The 23,807-nt window shown below is 53.5% G+C and overlaps 1 protein-coding gene across 1 annotated transcript in view; it reads right to left on the reverse strand.

Moving 5' to 3' along the window:
* Positions 1 to 23,807, reverse strand: part of FBXO38 (F-box protein 38) — a 312,552-nt gene that overhangs the window by 88,264 nt on the left and 200,481 nt on the right. Inside the window, exon 18 of the mRNA XM_086931615.1 lies at positions 11,633 to 11,799. Coding sequence (XP_086787741.1) covers positions 11,633 to 11,799 — 167 coding nt within the window. The remainder of the gene's footprint in view (positions 1 to 11,632; positions 11,800 to 23,807) is intronic.

Consider the following 23,807-nt stretch of genomic DNA (forward strand, 5'->3'; position numbering starts at 1 on the left):
TCCACAGGTTCCGGAGTTGTTCTCTGCATGTCGTGTCGCCGGGCCCTCCAATCTCGAAAAGGTTTTCTTGGATTGAAAGGACGCACCAGCTGTGCAGTTCGACTCATCGTGTTCCAGTGATAAACACAGGTTACACACCTCGTGATGGTCGCTGTGTGGAAATTTTGCTCCACACTTGGGGCATCTTTTGAATGGAGTCTTTTCCATGAGGTGTAGGCCTCAACGCGTGGGTAGGCCTGACGGCCCGCATCGACGACCGGAATCGAAGTGATGAGGTCGAGTCTATGTACGTTGAATTGAAAGTTAGTTTTATAAAGTTTTTGTGCGTCGAATTCTTCGAAAAGTTGATTTTCGAACCAGAGCGGAAAAGTTACATCCAAACCCAGTGGCGGAAAAAAACAATCTAAGGATGGAGCCGATGCTCATGCGCACTATCGTCCAAGGGAGGAGTCACCTATCTTGTGACAACAAAGACTTCTTCCAAGATGACAACAACATGCAATCATCTGAGTCCAACACCATGTGGTGATCTAATACACAGTGTAAGATCTGCAGCTCATATGCCTCCAACATGCTTGTTTTTCATACAGACACAGAGACGTCAGCAAGGAATATTGGTAAGAAAAAACAGTAGGATTCTTACAAGCCACACCACTCTGGACTTCCCCTGACAGAACAAGCTACTTACCTTCAGTGTTGCTCTTTCTGGTACAGACTTATCTAGCCTCATATTCCACACCTTTTGAATGAACCAGTTTGTCTGGGAAGAAGGTAATGTATGGTGTATTGACATAGTTTAAAGCTTACTCACCATGCTGAACTGATGGCGACGAGAAACAGAGTTAATGGTAGGAAGGAAGTAAGTAAGTAAGCTGTGAAGAAGCTTGAACAGAGTGCACATCATATAAGTGAGGCCAAGGTTAGAGTCCCATTGAGGTATTACTAAGGAAGGAGGAGTATGTTGTGCCCCATTATAAAATTGCAGCACAACCAGTGACTTAATCAAAGAGGGTGGATCTGGCAACTATTAGAAGGGTGAAAGAGCCAAAAGATAGCACTTAACTGTACCCAAAGCAAAGCTTGGACAGCAAGAGACGAGACAATCAGAACGTTAGATAAGCCTGAAGGGCGTTAATCTGGCGTGTGGCACACCAATCCACAAATCTGTCCTAACAGGCATGTACAGTTTTGTTTAGACTGGCCCAGACTGCAAACTGTAGCCCCGCACTCCTTAAAATGCTGTAGAGGAGAATCAGGCTTGCCCCTAATCAAATGACTCCCATCAAGGTGCATGCACAACAGACAGGGCTGGGATTCGCTGGAGAACCCAGGCCCTTACAGTAATGCACGGTGGCGAATGGCAACATTGGTGTGGATAACTCGCCTGATGGAAACAATGGTGTCCAACCCACAATGTACTGGGAACTTGCTGCTTCACAACCGTCCTGGATCACCTGAGCGGGAAGAGGTTGGATACACCTAGGAGGACTGGTGCCACAGAGTCCCCAAAGGTGTCAAATGCCATCCTAACAGGCAGCTGAGGTTAACTGATCGGAAAACAAGGCTGGTGGAGGAAAACATATGTGTCCCAAACATCTCCACAAGTTTAAATTCCCTGTTGGGGGCTGTGGTAGGGAAAGAGTTTAGGTTAAATCGGTTTGTGGAGGCTTGCACCACTAGACTCTGGGGTAAGGAAGCAGGGTTGCCTGGATAAATTGATGTTGGGTAATTTGTCAATTAACTATCAGGCCAGAACAGGGATTGGCTCCTGCCCCCAATAAGATATCGGTCAATGACCTATTTAATGGAATGAGGGGCTCAGAAGATTGTTTGCCCAAATTGGAGGACTTCTGCCAAAATATTGGTATTAACCTCCAAGGTGGGGAGCTGGAGGCCAAGGAATTCAGCCGACCGACACATAACCATGATGCAGGAAGTTGATTTCTCGGTGGCTGGTCAAGGGGGTGAGTTAGGCCCATTTCCGGGGCCTCTTGCCTCCTTTAAGTCAGTTCCTGAGGCCACCACAGCTCCTTTGCCTGGAGTGGGGTTGGAAGTGGAACCAGAGGCAAGACTGACTCAGAGTGCCCAACTGGCGCGGAGGATGAACCTGCTGGCAGTACTCTAGATGAATGGCCTCTTCCTGGGTCCAGAAGGCACGCCAGAGGGAATCAATGGAGAGCCGGAGAATGGTTTAGCTCAACTCTTTGATCTGACTTAGCGTAGCTGTTGGCCGCGGTTGTGCCAGAACCAGCGGCAGGATTATCTGCAAGTCTTCAGACTTTGTTAAGTGAGAGTCGCAGCACAGAGGGGCAATTCTCGTAATTCTCTTCCGACATACTGGATGTTTTTGACAGAGACAAAGAAAGGCCTCTCAAACAGCTATGTCGACTCCAAGAACGAGACCAGAAACAAACTTTGGAGTGGTCGCAGCAAGAAGTCTTGTTATGCTTGTATAGGAAAGTAAGATCTGCTTTTATGGTTACTGCCCACTTTTTGCCCGGTCCTATGCCGTACCTGGCTAATCTGACTAGAATCCTGCAAACCAGGATCCCAGAGTCTGTGCTTTCTCCTTTAAATTGACAATAGTAAGTACTTAGGTATATCACAGATTGGATACTGGTGTACTCTTATAAAACCCTAGTATATGGTACCGAGGTACCTAGGGCTTAGGTACACCAAAGGTCCCCCATGGGCTGATGCATGTATTATGGCACCCATGGGTGATCACTCAAACTGTAACAACAGGTCTGCCATTGCAGCCTGTGTAAGCTGGTGCTAGCACCGCTTACGACAAATACAGGTTTCCCTACATCTAAGGTCATTGCCCTTAAAACCTATAAGTCACCCCTTATTGAAGGCATTTCAATCCTGAAGGCAGGGTGCTAGGTTCTAAGTGTGAGGGTGCCTCTGCATGAGCAGAACACCCCTCCAACCTTCGGAGTCCATTCTCCTGGGTTGTAAGTGCATCCGCCATTCTGACACATGGAGTGGCCATGCGTCATTATGCGATGAACATCTCTAAACAGGCTGTAACAAACCCTGTCATGTTTGGTATCAACATGTTGGAATCATACCCTCACACTGTACACAGTGTCGGAAGTATAATTCCATGCACTGTAAAGGTCCTCCGGGAGGCCCTAAGTGCTCCCGGTACCAGTCTTATAGACTCAGACAGGACAACATGGCTGCTGCCGACCAGAGACACAATTCTGCCCTCCTGCTGTTGAGGCAAGCTCGAGCAGGGGAAGGCAGAACAATAGGTATCCTGTCACAGGAAGGTGTGACCACCTCCCAGACAGTGTTTAGTGTATTGGGGACGGGTCGAGAGCTCTTGCTAGCGCCATTAAATCTAGTTGAAGGGCACACCTGGCACCCTCTTTGCATGGTCCAGTTCAAAACAGCTCAGGCAGCTGTTAGAACCCACTCTGCCGCGAAACTGGACAGAGGACATGGGAGTATCCTCCACAATGACCAACTCCCTCTCCTGGGAGGGAACCTTGAATCGTCCCAACCCTTTCCTTAGGGTACTTAGGGGCTTGCCTGTAGGTGGGTCCCTAGATTCATTGTGGGAATAGATTAATTTCAAGACACCACTTCTTCGACCGTCTGGGCATCCGGACTTCACTGGACCTTGCTCTGGTCTCCGAGACTGCAACTGGGAAGACTCCTGCTGCTCCTTGTCTCGTCATCCTGCAAGACTGCTGCAACGTCTGTGCCTGTGCTCTATACAGGAACCTTCCACGTCATGTGAACATCTGAAGGAATCTCCCTTGAAGTGAAGGAGTCACTTCCCTGCATCTGCAGGCACCGCAACAAAGCTGACCGGTCTCCTGATCCTAGGCTCCCAAAGACACTGAAAGGCTCAGCAACACAGGTGGTAGTTCTCCATGTCCCTCGAGGCCTGTCCTGTCCTCGCGCCAAGTTTGAGGCTAGTATACCTCATCGGAGCCGCAGGAACAGAACCCCTATGAACCGGGTTGACTTGGCATCACAAAGGATTGTTGGCTTCCTTCCTCTTCGATCTTCAAGCTCAAAGTAGCCCCAACCTCAAGCATCTCCTGTGACCAAGATCTTCATCCTACCCACATCACCTGCACCGCGGACCTGCATGTCTGGTGAGCTGCTAGAGGTCCTCTTGTGACTCCAGTGCCTCTGGCCTGTGGGTCTTTGATTTCAGCGGGCTTCCCCGATTACCCAGGGCCTGCTCTGACTCCCCTGCTTGCGGTGAGTCACTTGGACCTTGGTGGTCTCAACACTGCACCTTCTTCGCTTTCCATGTTGGTTGCAGTTGCCAAGACTTGTTGGTGCTCCCAACAGACACTTACCTTTAAACTCTCGAAATCAGACGTGAGACAGCTCGTGAATGGCTATTGGTCTTTCACAGCGTCGCCTTGTCTGCACAGCTGCGGCTCAAAGGTCACCGTCAACTCCCCTGCAGCACGGACATCAATGGGCATTCTTCTATCGTGCCTCCTGGTTGCACGCCTACCTGAGTAGATAATTATCCCGCCTGTCCAGGTGCCATGTGGACTCTGGACAAGTGGGTGACTTTCTCTCCTGTGAAGAGAGCCAGATTTGCATTCAATGGGAGGCAGCGTTTTGAACCTTACCGGCCATAGGAGGCTAATGAGCAGGTCATTCTGTCAGAGGGAGTGACACACCCTCTTCACAGACATGCTTTTGTTCTGAGTCTCCTGAGAGCAAAACGCTCACACCCTAGGAGGTCAAAACAGCATCTCATGTGGCAGGCTGGCAGAAACCAAGGACACCAGAGACTGGTAGGTTTTCAGGGGGTCACCTCTAAGGTGCCCTCTGAGTACCGAGTAGTTTCTTCTTCGATGTTTCGTTGAGCCGCGACCACATCAGCAGGGCTCTCTTAGTTCTAGGATTCAATCTCTCAATAGTCCCAGAGCACCCCTTGTTATAGGTCTGCTCCTCTTTGATGTCCGGAGTCCTCTTAGACAGGGGTCTTAGCACCTGGAGGTCGCTTGTCAGGGTTTCCTGCCACGCGGCTCTTTGATCCTTTCAAGTTGGGTCTGGAGGGATTCCAGACACACAGCAGGCGTGGAGCCAGCCCTCAGGGAGGCCGGAGGGCGATCGAAACCCATCTCTCAAGGGGAAGGCTGGAGGTGTGATAGAAACTGCTCCTCCCTCTCTCACTCACTGGGAGCTTTCTACCCCCCAGCCAGGCATGGCGCGTCTAGGGCCAAGGTCGCGCTAGGGCTGGGGCAGCCATCTTAGGTACAGGGGAATGGTACCGGAGGCCTTCGGGTCGATAGGGTTTGGGGTGCGACCGGGAAGATGGGGGGTGAGGACGGGGAAGTCCAGTGTGGTCTGCGGGGTTAGGGAGGGAGTGGGCCGGGTAGGCTGTGATAATCAGGGGCCTGGTGTGGTGCACGGGTCAGGGTTGGGTCGCTACGGGTCAGGGAGGACCACGCCACGAGGCCGGGTCTAACATTTAGCGGCAGATCTTGAGGCAATACGTGAGGCTATACCACTAGGTGCACCATCAGGCGCATTCTCCGTGGCCAATGGACTAACTGAGTCCTCAGTTATTATTGACCGGACCGGTAAATGGGTAGCGCCTCTCGCTGGATCATGAGGCTCAATATCAAGTGCCGGTAAATGCTCTGGCGTACAAGCAGATTTCAGGCCACCCAGCGATGCTCATTTACCTTGTGGGAGATCTAGAGAGAGGCAAAGCTCGGTCAGTGCTATTTCATGGGCTAAGAGCGAGTTAGCTCTAATCAGAAATTTATCTAAGGTACCTGTGACGCTCCCGCCAGGGAACACAGATTTACTCTTTCTGTAGCGAGTGCTCATTGTAACAAGCATTTACAATGCAACGGTCTTGCCTTCGCAAAAGTTAGAGCAATTGGCATTGTAAATGTCTAATTTTTTATTTATGTGTTGGTTTTGAAAACAGATAAATAGATGGCATTGTCATTTGCAATGCCAATAGTTTAATCTCTCGCAAATGCCACACAAAAACACACAGACCCACACAGACCCCACCCCACACACACACACAGAGAGCCACACACATACACAGACCCACACAAACACAGAGCCACACACACAGAGCCACACACAGAGCCATACACAAAGAGCCACACACACAGAGCCACACACACAGAGCCACACATACACACAGACCCACACACACAGACCCACACACACAGACCCACACACACAGACCCACACACAGACCCACACACACAGACACACACACGCAGAGCCACACACACACACAGAGCCACACACACAAAGAGCCACACACACAAAGAGCCACACACACACACACACACACACAGAGCCACACACATACAGCCACACACACACTTACACCCTGCGAGAAAGGGATAGAGAGAGGGACAGACGGATGTGCACATGTGTATAGAAAGATGCTCACCCCAATCGCACTCTTCAAACTCGACATGTTATGTACAAAACGCCACATAATTTTAATATCGGTGCTAGGACAGGGACGCAAAGGGTACTTCAAACCTTTTATATTGTACCTAAACAAAAGGGGTCACATTTACTGTCCAACTTAGACATTCCGCGTTTTACAGAGAAGCTCCTGACATTGATTGCATTGATTGCATCCCTAATCTGGCCCCCACTTCTGCAATTAGGGTCTGCATAGAAGACCCCCAAAGACCAAGCTTTCCCTCACAACCTACAGCGCCAGAGCTTCTTGGGTGAATAAATAGGGCCAGCCGGCTCCTGGTATATTAGGCCAGAAAAGGAGGGGCGGGTGACAGGGAGGGGGGGGGGGGAAAAGGGGGGGGGAAAGGGGGGGGAGGGGGAAAGGGGGGGAGAGGGGGGGGGGAGATTGAGTGGTTGGAAAGCAAAAGGCACATAAACATACTACTGTGACCGACAGAGTGTGAGTGACTCGAACTCTGCCTAAACTGTGGACTTTGAAATTGCCAGGCAGAGTCTCGGCTGCCGCACTTGGCTAAAACGTGTGAGTTTGGGCCCCGCTCTTTAAAGACCAATTCTCGGTTCCCTCGTGCATGAAAAGAGGGAACATTAAAACAGGCACATGCCCTGACATCCACCCCCTTACTATACTGAATACAAGTGCCTTCGCATATGCTGATTCCGGGAACCGTCTGCCCGCTGTAGGGTCTTCTTCGAAAGGGAAAGCAAGACACTGGCACATGACTTGCTGATCGCCAGATGCTCGCGTCACTTCAACTCGAGGGGTCTCTATTTTATCCGAGGCCAGCTGTAAACACTCACGAGAGCGAGAGCTGTAGGCTACTACGGCTAGCTAAAGTGTTCATTTTGTCGCCGGACCTTTCACAAATTTAGAAGGCAAGTGTTCCCCCTGGCGCATTTGTTCTTTGGCAAAAAATAAAACGCCAATGGACCAGCCACATACCTGCCACTCGGACTCTGAGAAGAGGTTGACAGGTGGGCTGACGGCTGGGGTCTTTGGGGGTAACAAACATTCACCACAAAAAAAGCAGTGTGGGAAATCAGGCAATAAATCTATCTCTGTAAATACGTGTCTGTCAGTAGCTGGTTTATTTGAGTTTTTCTGTCACGGGGCCTCTGCGACTAAACAAGCCAGTATTTATTTTATTTACTTCTGCCCAGAGCTTGGTAGGTTGAAAAATTAAACGGCGGGGTCTTTAAGTTTCAAACATATTTATTTATGGCAGAAAAATAATATGCAAAGATATTTACAAAACAATCATAAAAAATATTGAATGCATTTAGACACCAGATCTATTAGCATTTTTTTTTAACACACGTATCATCAATAAATAAATAAAATGATTTCACTTTGTATCTGTTCTTCCAGAGGGGAAAAAAAGTGTATCACCGGACAAGTTCCTGAAAGACAAGACAAGAAACGAAATAGCGCATCTGTAGAGGTTTTCGGTTTCCTGTCTGGAAGCAACGCGAATCCTCGGTACCGCCATATGTTTTTTTTTTTATTTCTACTTCTCGAGTGGCTTTTTGGTAGGCACGGCTGTGTGGAATGCTTGCATGCTGAAGTACATTTATTTTTAAAAAAATGTAGACAATTCCAACATTCTTCGTCAATAAGGATGTTCCGGCAGAGTGGAGAGTGGACAGTTTGACAGTGAGTGAAGGCTCACACTCAGCTCAGAGAGGTACCGGAGTTGAGAGATCACAGTTCGCCCCTCTCCCTGGGGGTGCAGCTTGGTGCCTCAGGGCTACAGTTCGGCCCTCGCTGAGAGGCCAAAGTTCGGAGGTAGAGTTCGGCGCTCGCTGAGAGGCCACAGCTCGCCCTCTGCTCACAGTCCACTCACTCCAGTCACCCACGCTCTTGATTAAGTGCTCCCACAACAGCCTCCTCAGTCACTTGGCGTGTCCCGGAGCCCTGGAGTGTCCTGCTCGCCACGGAGTGTCCCTCTCTGCGTCCTCCAGCTGCACATTGTCGGCCGCCGGCCGCGCTGGAAACGATGCAATCTGGGCGTGTTTCTTGTGGGAGGAAGTATTTTGTACCTTTCAACTCAATAGTCAGGACGTTGCACTCAATTCTCCTGTCACGCAAATTAACCATTTTTCTCACAAATAAACTTTGTCATCTCTGAAACCAAAAAAATTTGCTTGGGAAGGCTGTCTCGGGTGTTTTGGTGTCAACGGGCGCCTAGATTTCCACTGACGTCGGCGCCCCTTGTTAGCCCTGCCTGCAGTCAGGCCCCTTATCCATATGGTTCCTTCTGCATCCATGGCGACGCGTTACTTTTTCAACCATTAGTTAGTAGGATTGGGGAACAGATGGTGCGCGTATAATGTCCCTGCGTGAAACTCAACTACTGTGTTGAGCACATTAAGGCAACGCCCGCTGTCTATAGAGTTATTTTTGATTGTGTTTTTTCTTACCATGTTGTAATATCATTTAAATGACCTCGCTCACGCAGTACAATCAAGTTTACTAACTGCGCCCCCATGTGGCTGGACAACTAACTGCGCGTTGTTACGCCTTCAGACTGTGCGCAGCTTCTCCGCGGGACCCGTTTGACCCATTCACTCTCATTCTCTACGCTGTGCCTGCTTGGAAGCTGGCTGCACAGCGTGGGACCTCAAACGGACAAGACGAACTGCCAGCCGCAGAGAGGAGGAGGAGAAATGAAGTCAGCGTGTGAGGCACTTCTGTGGCACAAAGATGCTTAGGGCATGTGGTTTCCTGTTAACTGGTATATAAATCAAAGTTCTGTCACAGGATAGTGTACTTAATACAGTAGACTGACCTGACCTCACTTTTTAATGGAACGCGGGCGAAAGGTCAGGCCATTATGCTTTTATAAAGTAATTGACACGGTTCTTGATGAGGCTTTCCCTTTTTATGTAGCAGGAAAGATTACTTAAAAGGCGGGATAAATCAAATGCACAACGTACCAGTAGATACGAGAAGTCGACGGGCCCCGGCGCCATCTTCAGAGGAATGAAACAAAGCAAACCTTGGCAAAAAAAAAAAAAAAAAAACAACCGCCTACCCCCGGAATGACGTCACAAAGGGGCGGAGAGCGAAAAAAATCACCGGAACGCCCACGAATCTGCTCCGGTAATGACGGACAGATCTCTCTTCCAATGGCTAGCCTCCATTTATGGAGCTAGCCAATGGAAGAGCAGGCGGGACAAAGCCCCCATACTGTTCTAACATAAGATTTCGCCTGCGCGAACGCTGCTGCGCAGCGGACCCAGGCGAAACCTAATAAAAACATGTCCACAGCAAGGAAGGAAGAAACAGGTAGACAGGAGAAGAATACCCTGGATGATGAACAGCAGTAAGCCAGAAGTACGTAAATGTCCACTAACCTGAACAGGTACAGAAGTTAGGGGGGGGGGGGGCCCAGCCCAGCTTCTCCCGTCCTTTAACAGGCTCAAACGGGCCTGCCCATGGCCCAGGCTTCGCCCGGCGCGTGCCGGTGTGCGTTCCGCGAAGCAGGGGCAATGATGTGTTAAGTAACAGCAGGCTCAGGTGCCGGCAGTAACAATGCCCGCCTGGGACTTGCAGTAATCCAGGCGCAGCGGCTCTCCTATCCAGTCAGTTGTGGACCACTTCAAGACAATGGACGACCTCTTGACATTGTTGGAGTTTTCCATAAACAAGCTTAAATCAAACACTGCCTCTTGCAGAGCTTCTCATTTATTTGGGTGCTCCTAGACATGGTGCAGTTTAAAGCCTTCTACCCAACACAGGCCTTCTAGGATATTCAGGAAATAATCCCAGAGTTTTCAGGACCAGTCCCTGGTCTCAGTGAGGATGGCTCAGACGTTGCTAGATCTCCTGGCTTTGTGCATCCTACTTATCGCCTACGTCAAACATAAGATGAGGACCCTGCGTTGGAACCTCTGGTCCCAGTTGGCCCAGCATCAGGATAGACTTTCTGACACTGTACTGTTCTCACAGCAGACTGCTTGGGATCTACAGCAGTAGTTTACAGATATTCACTTGGCATACATCAGATTACTATGCCTCCCACATCCAGAGCTCATGGAGGGGACAGATGCTGCTGGATTGAGTTGTCACTTAGGGGTTGTTGAGATCAAAGGCTACTGGTCTCCTGCGGAAAGCTAACTCCTATTGAACCTCCAAAGGCTGCCGGTGAGCCGCGTGCCCTGAATGCCTACATGCTTTATATCAAAGGGAGGCTGCTACAGGTCCTCAAGGACAACATAACTTCTATATGGTACTGGAACAGGAAAGGCGGAGTGAAGTCCAAGGCCTTGTTCCAGGAGGCACTATGTCTGTGGAAGCAGCTGTAATGACAAAGTCTTCCTGGTCCCCCAACCACCTAGCAGGGTCCTTAAATGCCAGAGCAGATGAGTTGAGCAGTCGTCAGTCTGGTAGACCACAAATGGTGTCTCCTTCTGTTGTTGGCACAAGGCGTCTTCGATCAGTCCTCTCTAGATCCATTTGACACAGCCTTGAACATTGATTGTACACATTCCAAACACTCTCTCTCCTGTCTCGGTGCCAAAAATCAGGAAACACTGGGATCAAGCCATTTAGATTGCCTGCGAGTGGTCTAGAAGTGTGTGTTGCACAGAACATCTGAGCCTGAGCTTGAAGGCACACAAATGGAAAGAGATGAGAAATGAATGTCAGCACATAGGGGTGATTTGGCTCCTTTGTAACGTCTAGGGCAGTGCAGAGCCAACAAGGAGCCACACAGTGCGACCTTCTGATGTGCAGGACAACTACTGAGAGGTTTTCCAAATTCACTCAGGTGCTTGGGGAACATTCAAGTTGTGAGGAATATGCAGATTAAGTATCAACCAGAAAGAGTATTACCAAAAGTAAGTAAATTGTACATATGGTTAAAAACAGAGTACAAAGTACAGCAAAATATTTGGTTAAGAGCAATATTTTCACTTGCTTTTTGGAAGAACAGGTTGTTCTCTGATGCGATTAAAGTCAGACATCTCTTTTCTTAATAATTAGGTAGAACAACTCACAAGAGATTTTCATCGACAATTCCACACCTAGTATGCTTGTTTTTTAACCATGTTAGTACTGGCTAGAGAAGAAATTTAATGGCCTGCCTATACGTTTTAACAAATATATTCGTTAATAAGTGTATGAAGTACTTCTCTAGAAAAGCCTGTTCCTCCCATATAAGGAGAAGATTTACCCTACCTGATGCATAGGCCGGAGGTAGACAATGCGGTTCCTCTCGGGTGGCATCCGGAGAATATGGTCCAGGACCTGCTCAATGTTCAACTTCTTACATTGTGCGTAGTCAAATCTGTTCACAATGGGGGCATTCTCCACCTTCAAGTGCTTCAACACCCGACATCTTGTAGCTTGTGATCACAGACATAAAAATACCAGATATTACTAAAACAGGAAGCATTAAGCATAGGACAAATGTATAGCCTATCCACTCATGACATGATGCCATAACCAGATGTAGGCAGAAGACAATATATTTAATACTTTCAATCAGAAATTGTGGAAAAAAAGGCTAATGTCTGCAGTGAAGCCCATGTCTTAAACTCACTTGTTACCGCTGTGGATGCACAGCAACAGAGCTCAAAATATTGGTTATACTTCACAAATGTGGGAGTGAAGGAGTTTACCCAGGCAAAGTGTTCAAGGGAGGTGTCCTACTATGTGATAGCTTGGGGAGATAACAGACATTGTGAAAACAGGCTTAACCCCTTAAATTATAAGGTCTTTCAGACAGTCCTAAAGACTGCCATTTTAGTTTTAGCAGCAAAATCTTAAAATATTGCATAAGTTTGAACATTTGTCTGCCTCTGTCAGACTTGCTGCTGGCTACTGGTAAAAGGTTTCCATGGGTCCAATCTTAGAAAGGGACTCTCTTTTCCATATTTCAGGAAACAAAAACCTAATGCCATGGAGGTGCATATGGGTCAGCATCAGATTCAGGAGGTGCATAGCAGACAATTCCATGTAAGCAATACAGCCTAGTATTTCAACTTAAACTTTATGTCGATTTAGTTTAGAGAGCAGTCTGCATTTTAGAAGAGTCTGAGGTAGGGAACACTGGTCACGCCTCTATGATCAATTTCTTAATTCTAGCTATGACTAACAGCAAAGAATAGCTCAAGTAAAAGGGTAACAAGGGTGAGCCTTTTTAAGTCTCGACTATTTTATCACGTAAGTGATAAATATACGAGAGTATTGAGGGCCAAATAAGCTCTGAAACCAACGGCAGATTTGCCACAGTTCATGTGCTCCGTGTGCGTGCACAAACCAGCTACGTCAAAAACCACCATTTGTCTGTCAGTGCCTCACACACTTCAAAGGCTCTGCCCCCGCCTGCACATCGGACTCTCCTACTTCCCTCCCACAGCCGCTCTTCCCATTCACGCGCTCTGCAGGTCACCAGTCACAGACAGTGTACGCTCTGAGCAGTTGGTTAAGGCAGTAGGCATTAAAAGAGCACTACTTTGCACATGGTCACATCTTGCTTTCTGTGTAGACTGCGTATTCTTTCAGATGGTTTTCTTCACAATTCTCTTTCCACATGGACCGATTGCTTCAAATCGTTCACTGTCATTACAGAAAGGAAGTTGCTGTAAGTACTTCACACTCCATTCAAGAATAGAAATGGAGCTATAATTATCAGACCTTGGATCCAAAATATTTCCTGATCAAACTGCGAATAGTTTTTGTCCCTATTCTGATCTTAACCAGTGTCTTTCAGTCACCAGTTTCCCTGTCTCAGATGCGGAAATGAAGGTCTTGTTGAAGGTTCTTACAGCGCTGCGAACGGAAACTTGCCTGAAAACTACTTAAGACGCTTGCTTTACAAATCAATACAGTACCTGGTTTAATATGTGAAAACGATAACCTTTGAAAACAATTATCCCTATCTCACGTCAGAAACTGTCTATATGAACAACATATTTTACCCAAAGTCTGTTATGTGCATTTGTGTTGTGCATTTTTTATTATTGACGGTCTCTTGTTCATAGCAAAGACTCGCATAGGCCTACTTCTGCCTTCTTTCCCTGCCAACTCCTGCAGCCTCCCCTGCCTCTTCCAACTCTGTGTCCTCATCGCTCTCTCTCCTCCCCTCTCCATTTCGCTCTGCCTCTCCCCCCTTATTTTCCACCATCTCTCCACTCTGCTTTTCCACTTCCCTCTTTCCTAGTTCCTTTCTTCTCTCCCATGACTGCATTTAAGCCGTTCTCGCCTCTCTTCCTTCGTTTTCTTCCACGCTCCCTACTCCTTGAACTTATTTTCTCTGTTTCTCCGTGCCTCTTTTGCCCGTCCACTTTCTTATTACGCCTTCATCTTACTTCTCCCACTGCTCTTTGATCCTTATCTTTCTTGCTTCACTAAACGTCTGTGATGCTCTCAGCTCCCTGCTCCTCACACCTTCTTCCCTCTTCACCTCTATGCTTCGCCCTTTGCTTTTTAGCCCCCTTATCCGCTCCCCCTTTGAAACACGACCCTCCCCCCTTCTTTCCGACATGGCCCCCTTTTATTTTCCAGCGATTTTTGTCTGCCTCAATGCCCTACCTCACTTTTTGCCCACTTCCCTCCCTCCGCCTCACTTGTCATCATTCTCCCTCTCTAGCTCTGGCTATTCCTCGCACCCTCTTACAACCTGCTACACACCTCTTCACTCTCCGCTCTCCACTCAGGCTCTCTCCACCCCCTCGCCCCCCCCCCCACCCCACCTCCTGTGCTGGGGTTCACCCAGCATGCTGCTGCCGCTGCCTTTGCTCGCAGCCCCTGGTAGACACATTCTGATCTGTTCTATCAGCTGGCTGCAGGGGTGCTGGCCCGTACCGATCACTAAACCAGTGCATGCGGTAGACCAATGTTGTCAGATGACCACCTATACCCCCTGACTTCCCTCAAAGTACGCTGATAGCTTGTCAAAACTTGTTTACAATACTGCTGTGACTTCTCGCCCATCCCCGGGTGAACGGCACGATCATAAGGCACAGTATCTATTGGTTCTATTAGAAGTGCTTCAGTTTGTAAGCTCTGTAAGGTAGTGCCGGTATATACTTTATTAAATGCCATATACAAGAGCAACACTGGTTTTAAAATTGACTAATATAATCCTAGATGGTTCTTCTGGTCGGCAAAAGTGGGAAAGAGCAGACAGCTGCCATGATGCATTTCCTTGTGGGAAACCTCCCCTCAAGCAATCCGTTTGATAGTCCGGCAGGAAGGCCTTTGATCACTATCTGTGTCACCATCTTTTGTTAATCGGCGAGCAGGAGCCCCAACCTAAACATTGATTGCTTTTCACCACATGCTGACAGACTTAACACTTCCCTCTCAAATCCCAGACACTGGTCTACATTCTTTGTACGCTTCCTCAACTGCATTTTAAATATATTTACTTTATTCTTCATGCTGACTTCTGATGCAACTTAGGGTCTTACTTCTGCTTCACATACTTTTATGCTTCCCAGAGTATAATACAGTTGTGTACCGCTATGAACTTTTCCTACTGTGTATGGTAATTTTTCATCAAGCCCAGGGTTTATGTGCACTCTGATATACTGCACACTACAAAACATTGTTTTTAAATAAGTTACAGTGCGTTCTAGCTTTTTAATATTTTCACTACTGGAACATCATTTTAACACACTTATGCTTCCCTTTATATAGTGCATTTTATTAACAGTTCCAAGTTTATAAACTATTAAACCTTATGTTGTTTTGTGCATTTTAAAGGCACGTTACCACCACCTCCACAACCATGTCCACCACCACTACCACCACCACGTCCACCACCACCACATTCACAATCACTACCTCCACCACATCCACCACCACTACGTCCACCACCACCAAATCCACCACCACCACATCCACCACCACCAAATCCACCACCACCAAATTCACCACCACCACCACATCCACCACCACTACGTCCACCACCACCACATCCACCACCACCACCACATCCACCACCACCACCACTATGTCCACCACCACCACTACGTCCACCACTACGTCCACCACCAGCACCACCGCGGCCAGCACCACCGCGGCCAGCACCACCGCGGCCAGCACCACCGCGGCCAGCACCACCGCGGCCAGCACCACCACCACCTCACTCACACCCAGCAGCACCACCACCACGTCACTCACACCCAGCAGCACCACCACCACCAGTACTTCCACCACCATCATCACCACACCAACCTCCACCTCCGCCACACCCACCTCCGCCACACCCACCTCCGCCACACCCACCTCCGCCACATCCAACACGTCCACCACCACCAACACGTCCACCAACACGACCACCACCACCAACACGACCACCACCACCAACACGTCCACCACCACCACCACCACGTCCACCACGTCCACCACCACGTCCACCACGTCCACCACCACGTCCACCACCACCACCACGTCCACCACCACCACCACCACGTCCACCACCACCACCACCACGTCCACCACCACCACCACCACGTCCACCACCACCACCACCACGTCCACCACCACCACCACGTCCACCACCACCACCACCACACGTCCACCACCACACGTCCACCACCACCACCACCACGTCCACCACCACCACCACCACCACCACGTCCACCACCACCACCACCACGTCCACCACCACCACCACGTCCACCACCACCACCACGTCCACCACCACCACACGTCCACCATCACCACACGTCCACCATCACCACACCCACCTCCACCACACCCACCTCCACCACACCCACCTCCACCACACCCACCTCCACCACGTCCACCACCACCACATCCACCACCACCACATCCACCACCACCACATCCACCACCACCACGTTCACCACCACCACGTTCACCACCACCACGTCCACCACCACCACGTCCACCACCACCATGTCCACCACCACGTCCACCACCACCACCACGTCCACCACCACCACCACGTCCACCACCACGTCGTCCACCACCACCACGTCCACCACCACCACGCCCACCACCACCACGTCCACCACCACGTCCACCACCACGTCCACCACCACGTCCACCACCACCACCATGTCCACCACCACGTCCACCACCACCACCATGTCCACCACCACCACCATGTCCACCACCACCACCATGTCCACCACCACCACCACCTCCACCACCACCACCTCCACCACCACCACCTCCACCACCACCACCACCACCTCTACCACCACCACCTCCACCACCACCACCACCACCTCCACCACCACCACGTCCACCACCACCACGTCCACCACCACCACGTCCACCACCACCACCACCACCACCACCACCTCCACCACCACCACCACCAGCACCACCACCTCCACCTCCACCACCACGTCCACCGCCTCCACCACCACGTCCACCGCCTCGTCCACCACCACCACCACCACCACGTCCAAAACCACCACCACGTCCACCACCACCACCACCACGTCTACCACCACCACCACCACCACCACGACCACCACGACCACCACCAAGTCCACCACCACCACCAAGTCCACCACCACCACGTCCACTACTACCACCACCACGTCCACTACTACCACCACCACGCCCACCACTACCACCACCACGTCCACCACTACCACCACCACGCCCACCACTACCACCACCACGCCCACCACTACCACCACCACGCCCACCACTACCACCACCACGCCCACCACTACCACCACCACGCCCACCACTACCACCACCACGCCCACCACTACCACCACCACGCCCACCACTACCACCACCACGCCCACCACTACCACCACCATGCCCACCACGTCCACCACCACCACCATGCCCACCACCACCACCACCACGTCCACCACCACCACCATGCCCACCACCACCACGTCCACCACCACCACCATGACCACCACCACGTCCACCACCACGTCCACCACCACCACCACATCCACCACCACGTCCACCACCACCACGTCCACCACCACCACGTCCACCACCACCACGTCCACCACCACCACGTCCACCACCACCACGTCCACCACCACGTCCACCACCACGTCCACCACCACGTCCACCACCACGTCCACCACCACGTCCACCACCACGTCCACGTCCACGTCCACCTCCACCACTACCAAGTCCACCACCACCACGTCCACTACTACCACCACCACGCCCACCACTACCACCACCACGCCCACCACTACCACCACCACGCCCACCACTACCACCACCATGCCCACCACCACCACGTCCACCACCACCACCATTGCCCACCACCACCACCACCACGTCCACCACCACCACCATTGCCCACCACCACCACCACCACGTCCACCACCACCACCATGCCCACCACCACCACGTTCACCACCACCACCATGCCCACCACCACCACCACCACGTCCACCACCACCACGTCCACCACCACCACCACATCAACCACCACGTCCACCACGTCCACCACCACCACGTCCACCACCACGTCCACCACCACGTCCACCACCACGTCCACCACCACGTCCACCACCACCACGTCCACCACCACCACCACCACCACCACGTCCACCACCACCACGTCCACCACCACCACCACCACGTCCACCACCACCACCACGTCCACCACCACCACCACCACGTCGACCACCACCACGTCCACCACTACCACCACCACACGTCCACCACCACCACACGTCCACCACCACCACACGTCCACCACCACCACACCCACCTCCACCACACCCACCTCCACCACACCCACCTCCACCACACCCACCTCCACCACCACACCCACCTCCACCACCACCACATCCACCACCACCACCACCACGTCCACCACCACCACCATGTCCACCACCACATCCACCACCACCACGTTCACCACCACCACGTCCACCACCACCACGTCCACCACCACCACCATGTCCACCACCACCACCACGTCCACCACCACCACCACGTCCACCACCACCACCACGTCGTCCACCACCACCACCACGTCGTCCACCACCACCACGTCCACCACCACGCCCACCACCACGCCCACCACCACGCCCACCACCACCACGTCCACCACCACGTCCACCACCACATCCACCACCACGTCCAGCACCACGTCCAGCACCACGTCCACCACCACGTCCACCACCACATCCACCACCACATCCACCACCACATCCACCACCACATCCACCACCACATCCACCACCACATCCACCACCACATCCACCACCACGTCCACCACCACCATGTCCACCACCACCACCACCACCACCTCCACCACCACCACCACCACCACCACCACCACCGCCCCACCACCTCCACCACCACGTCCACCGCCTCCACCACCACGTCCACCGCCTCCACCACCACGTCCACCGCCTCCACGTCCACCACCATCACGTCCACCACCACCACGTCCACCACCACGTCCACCACCACCACCACCACCACCACACGTCCACCACCACTACACCCACCTCCACCACACCCACCTCCACCACACCCACCTCCACCACCACATCCACCACCACCACCACCACGTCCACCACCACCACCATGTCCACCACCACATCCACCACCACCATGTCCACCACCACCACGTCCACCACCACCACTTCCACCACCACGTCCACCACCACCATGTCCACCACCACCACCACCACCACGTCGTCCACCACCACCACGTCGTCCACCACCACCACGTCGTCCACCACCACCACGTCCACCACCACCACGTCCACCACCACGCCCACCACCACATCCGCCACCACCACCATGTCCACCACCACGTCCACCACCACCACCATGTCCACCACCACCACCACCACCACCTCCACCACCACCACCACCACCGCCTCCACCGCCTCCACCACCACGTCCACCGCCTCCACCACCACGTCCACCGCCTCCACGTCCACCACCATCACGTCCACCACCACCACGTCCACCACCACGTCCACCACCACCACCATGTCCACCACCACGTCCACCACCACCACCACCTCCACCACCACCACCACCACCACCGCCCCCACCACCTCCACCACCACCTCCACCGCCTCCACCACCACGTCCACATCCTCCACCAACACGTCCACCGCCTCCACGTCCACCACCATCACGTCCACCACCACCACGTCCACCACCACGTCCACCACCACCACCACGTCCACCACCACCACCACGTCCACCACCACCACCACCACGTCCACCACCACCACCACCACCACGTCTACCACCACCACCACCACGTCCACCACCACGTCCACCGCCACCACCATGTCCACATCCACCACCACCACGTCCACTACTACCACCACCACGTCCACTACTACCACCACCAGGCCCACCACTACCACCACCAGGCCCACCACTACCACCACCATGCCCACCACCACATCCACCACCACCGCCCCCACCACCTCCACCGCCCCCACCACCTCCACCACCACATCCACCACCACCACGTCCACATCCACCACCACCACATCCACCACCACCACGTCCACCACCACCACGTCCACCACCACGTCCACCACCACCACGTCTACCACCACGTCCACTACTACCACCACCACGCCCACCACTACCACCACCACGCCCACCACTACCACCACCACGCCCACAACTACCACCACCACGCCCACCACCATGCCCACCACCACCACGTCCACCACCACCACCATGCCCACCACCACGTCCACCACCACCACCATGCCCACCACCACCACCACGTCCGCCACCACCACCACGTCCACCACCACCACATCCACCACCACGTCCACCACCACCACGTCCACCACCACATCCACATCCACCTCCACCACCACCACCACCACGTCCAGCACCACCACCACCATGTCCACCACCACGTCCACCACCAAAACGTCCACCTCCACCACCACCACCACGTCCACATCCACCACCACCACCACCACCACCACCACCACGTCCACCGCCACCACCACCACCACGTCCACATCCACCACCACCACCACTACCACCACCACGTCCACCACCACCACCACGTCCACCACCACCACGTCCACCACCACCACGTCCACCACCACCACAACCACGTCCACCACCACCACGTCCACCACCACCACCACGTCCACCACCACCACGTCTACCACCACCACCACCACGTCCACCTCCACCACCACGTCCACCTCCAAAACAACCACCACCACGTCCACCACCACCACATCTACCACCACCACCACCACCACCACGTCCACCGCCACCACCACCACCACGTCCACATCCACATCCACCACCACCACCACCACCACTACCACCACCACCACCACGTCCACCACCAAGTCCACCACCACCAAGTCCACCACCACCAAGTCCACCACCACCAAGTCCACCACCACCAAGTCCACCACCACCAAGTCCACACCACCAAGTCCACCACCACCACCACATCCACCACCACCACGTCCACCACCACCACGTCCACCACGTCCACCACCACGTCCACCACCACCACGTCCACTACTACCACCACCACGTCCACCACCACCACGTCCACTACTACCACCACCACGCCCACCACTACCACCACCACGCCCACTACTACCACCACCACGCCCACCACTACCACCACCACGCCCACCACTACCACCACCACGTCCACCACCACCACCATGCCCACCACCACCACCACATCCACCACCACGTCCACCACCACCACGTCCACGTCCACCACCACCAAGTCCACCACCACCAAGTCCACACCACCAAGTCCACCACCACCACCACATCCACCACCACCACGTCCACCACCACCACGTCCACCACGTCCACCACCACGTCCACCACCACCACGTCCACTACTACCACCACCACGTCCACCACCACCACGTCCACTACTACCACCACCACGCCCACCACTACCACCACCACGTCCACTACTACCACCACCACGCCCACCACTACCACCACCACGCCCACCACTACCACCACCACGCCCACCACTACCACCACCATGCCCACCACCACCACGTCCACTACCACCACCATGCCCACCACCACCACGTCCACCACCACCACCATGCCCACCACCACCACCACGTCCACCACCATGCCCACCACCACCACCACCACGTCCACCACCACCACCACGTCCACCACCATGCCCACCACCACCACCACCACGTCCACCACCACCACCACATCCACCACCACGTCCACCACCACCACGTCCACGTCCACCACCACCACGTCCCCCACCACCACGTCCACCACCACCACCACGTCCACCACCACCACGTCCACCACCACCACGTCCACCACCACCACGTCCACCACCACCACGTCCACCACCACGTCCACCACCACGTCCACCACCACGTCCACCTCCACCACCACCACCTCCACCACCACCACCTCCACCACCACCACCATGTCCACCACCACGTCCACCACCACCACGTCCACCACCACCACGTCCAACACCACCACGTCCAACACCACCACGTCCAACACCACGTCCACCACCACATCCACCACCACGTCCACTACTACCACCACCACGCCCACCACTACCACCACCACGCCCACCACTACTACCACCATGCCCACCACCACCACGTCCACCACCACCACCATTGCCCACCACCACGTCCACCACCACCACCATGCCCACCACCACCACCACGTCCACCACCACCACCACCACGTCCACCACCACCACCACCACCACCACGTCCACCACTACCACGTCCACCACCACCACGTCCACCACCACCACCACGTCCACCACCACCACCACGTCCACCACCACCACCACGTCCACCACGTCCACCTCCACCACCACGTCCACGTCCACCACCACCCCCACGTCCACCACCACCACATCCACCACCACCACCACCACCACCACGTCCACCGCCACCACGTCCACATCCACCACCACTACCACCACCACCACCACGTCCACCACCACCACCACGTCCACCACCACCAAGTCCACCACCACCAAGTCCACCACCACCAAGTCCACCACCACCACCACGTCCACCACCACCACGTCCACCACCACCACGTCCACCACCACCACCACGTCCACCACCACCACCACGTCCACCACCACCACCACGTCCACCACCACCACCAAGTCCACCACCACCATGTCCACCACCACCAAGTCCACCATCACCATGTCCACCACCACCACGACAGCCACCACCACATCCACCACGAGGCCACTACCATGTCCACCACAACCACATCTCCCTTTAACACCACCACATCCACTACCGCATTCACTACCACCACCACCAAGTCCACCACTACATCCACCACGTCCACCACCACCACCACGTCCACCGCCACCACGCATCCACCACCACCACGCATCCACCACCACCACGCGTCCACCACCACGCGTCCACCACCACCACGTCCACCACCACCACGTCCACCACCACCACGTCCACCACCACCACGTCCACCACCACCACGTCCACCACCACCACGTCCACCACCACTCCCACCACATCCACCACCACATCCACCACCACTCACACCACATACACCACCACTACCACATCCACCACCACTGCGTCCACCACCACCGCGTCCACCACCACCGCGTCCACCACCACCGCGTCCACCACCACCACGTCCACCACCATGTCCACAACCACCACCACTCCAAATACCACTCAGCGCCACATAATTACACTGCACTCAATGCAACACACTCCAAATACCACTCAGTGCCACATAATTACACGCCACATAATTACACTCCATTGAATGCAACACACTTCACACAATACCACTGAGTGCCACATAATTATATGCTACATAATTACACTGCTCTCAATGCAACATACACTCCACACAATACCACTCAGTGCCACATAATTATATGCTACATAATTACACTGTTCTTAACGAAATATACACTTCAAATACTCCTCAGTGCCACATAATTACACAACACATAATTACACTCTACTGAATACAAGGCACACTCCAAACAAAACCACTAAGTGCCACATAATTACACGCCGCACAATTACACTCTACTGAATACAACATACACTCCTCATAATACCACTCAGTGCCACAATTATATGCCACATAATCACACTATCCATCCGCCCTCCCTCCATCTATCGCCCTCCCTCCATCCATCGCCCTCCCTCCATCTATCGCCCTCCCTCCATCTATCGCACTCCCTCCACCTATCGCACTCCCTCCACCTATCGCACTCCCTCCACCTATCGCACTCCCTTCACCTATCGCACTCCCTCCACCTATCGCACTCCCTCCACCTATCGCACTCCCTCCACCTATCGCACTCCCTCCACCTATCGCACTCCCTCCACCTATCGCACTCCCTCCACCTATCGCACTCCCTCCACCTATCGCACTC

This window comes from Lissotriton vulgaris, chromosome 7 (genome assembly GCF_964263255.1).
Source record: "Lissotriton vulgaris chromosome 7, aLisVul1.2, whole genome shotgun sequence".
Taxonomy (NCBI): domain Eukaryota; kingdom Metazoa; phylum Chordata; class Amphibia; order Caudata; family Salamandridae; genus Lissotriton; species Lissotriton vulgaris.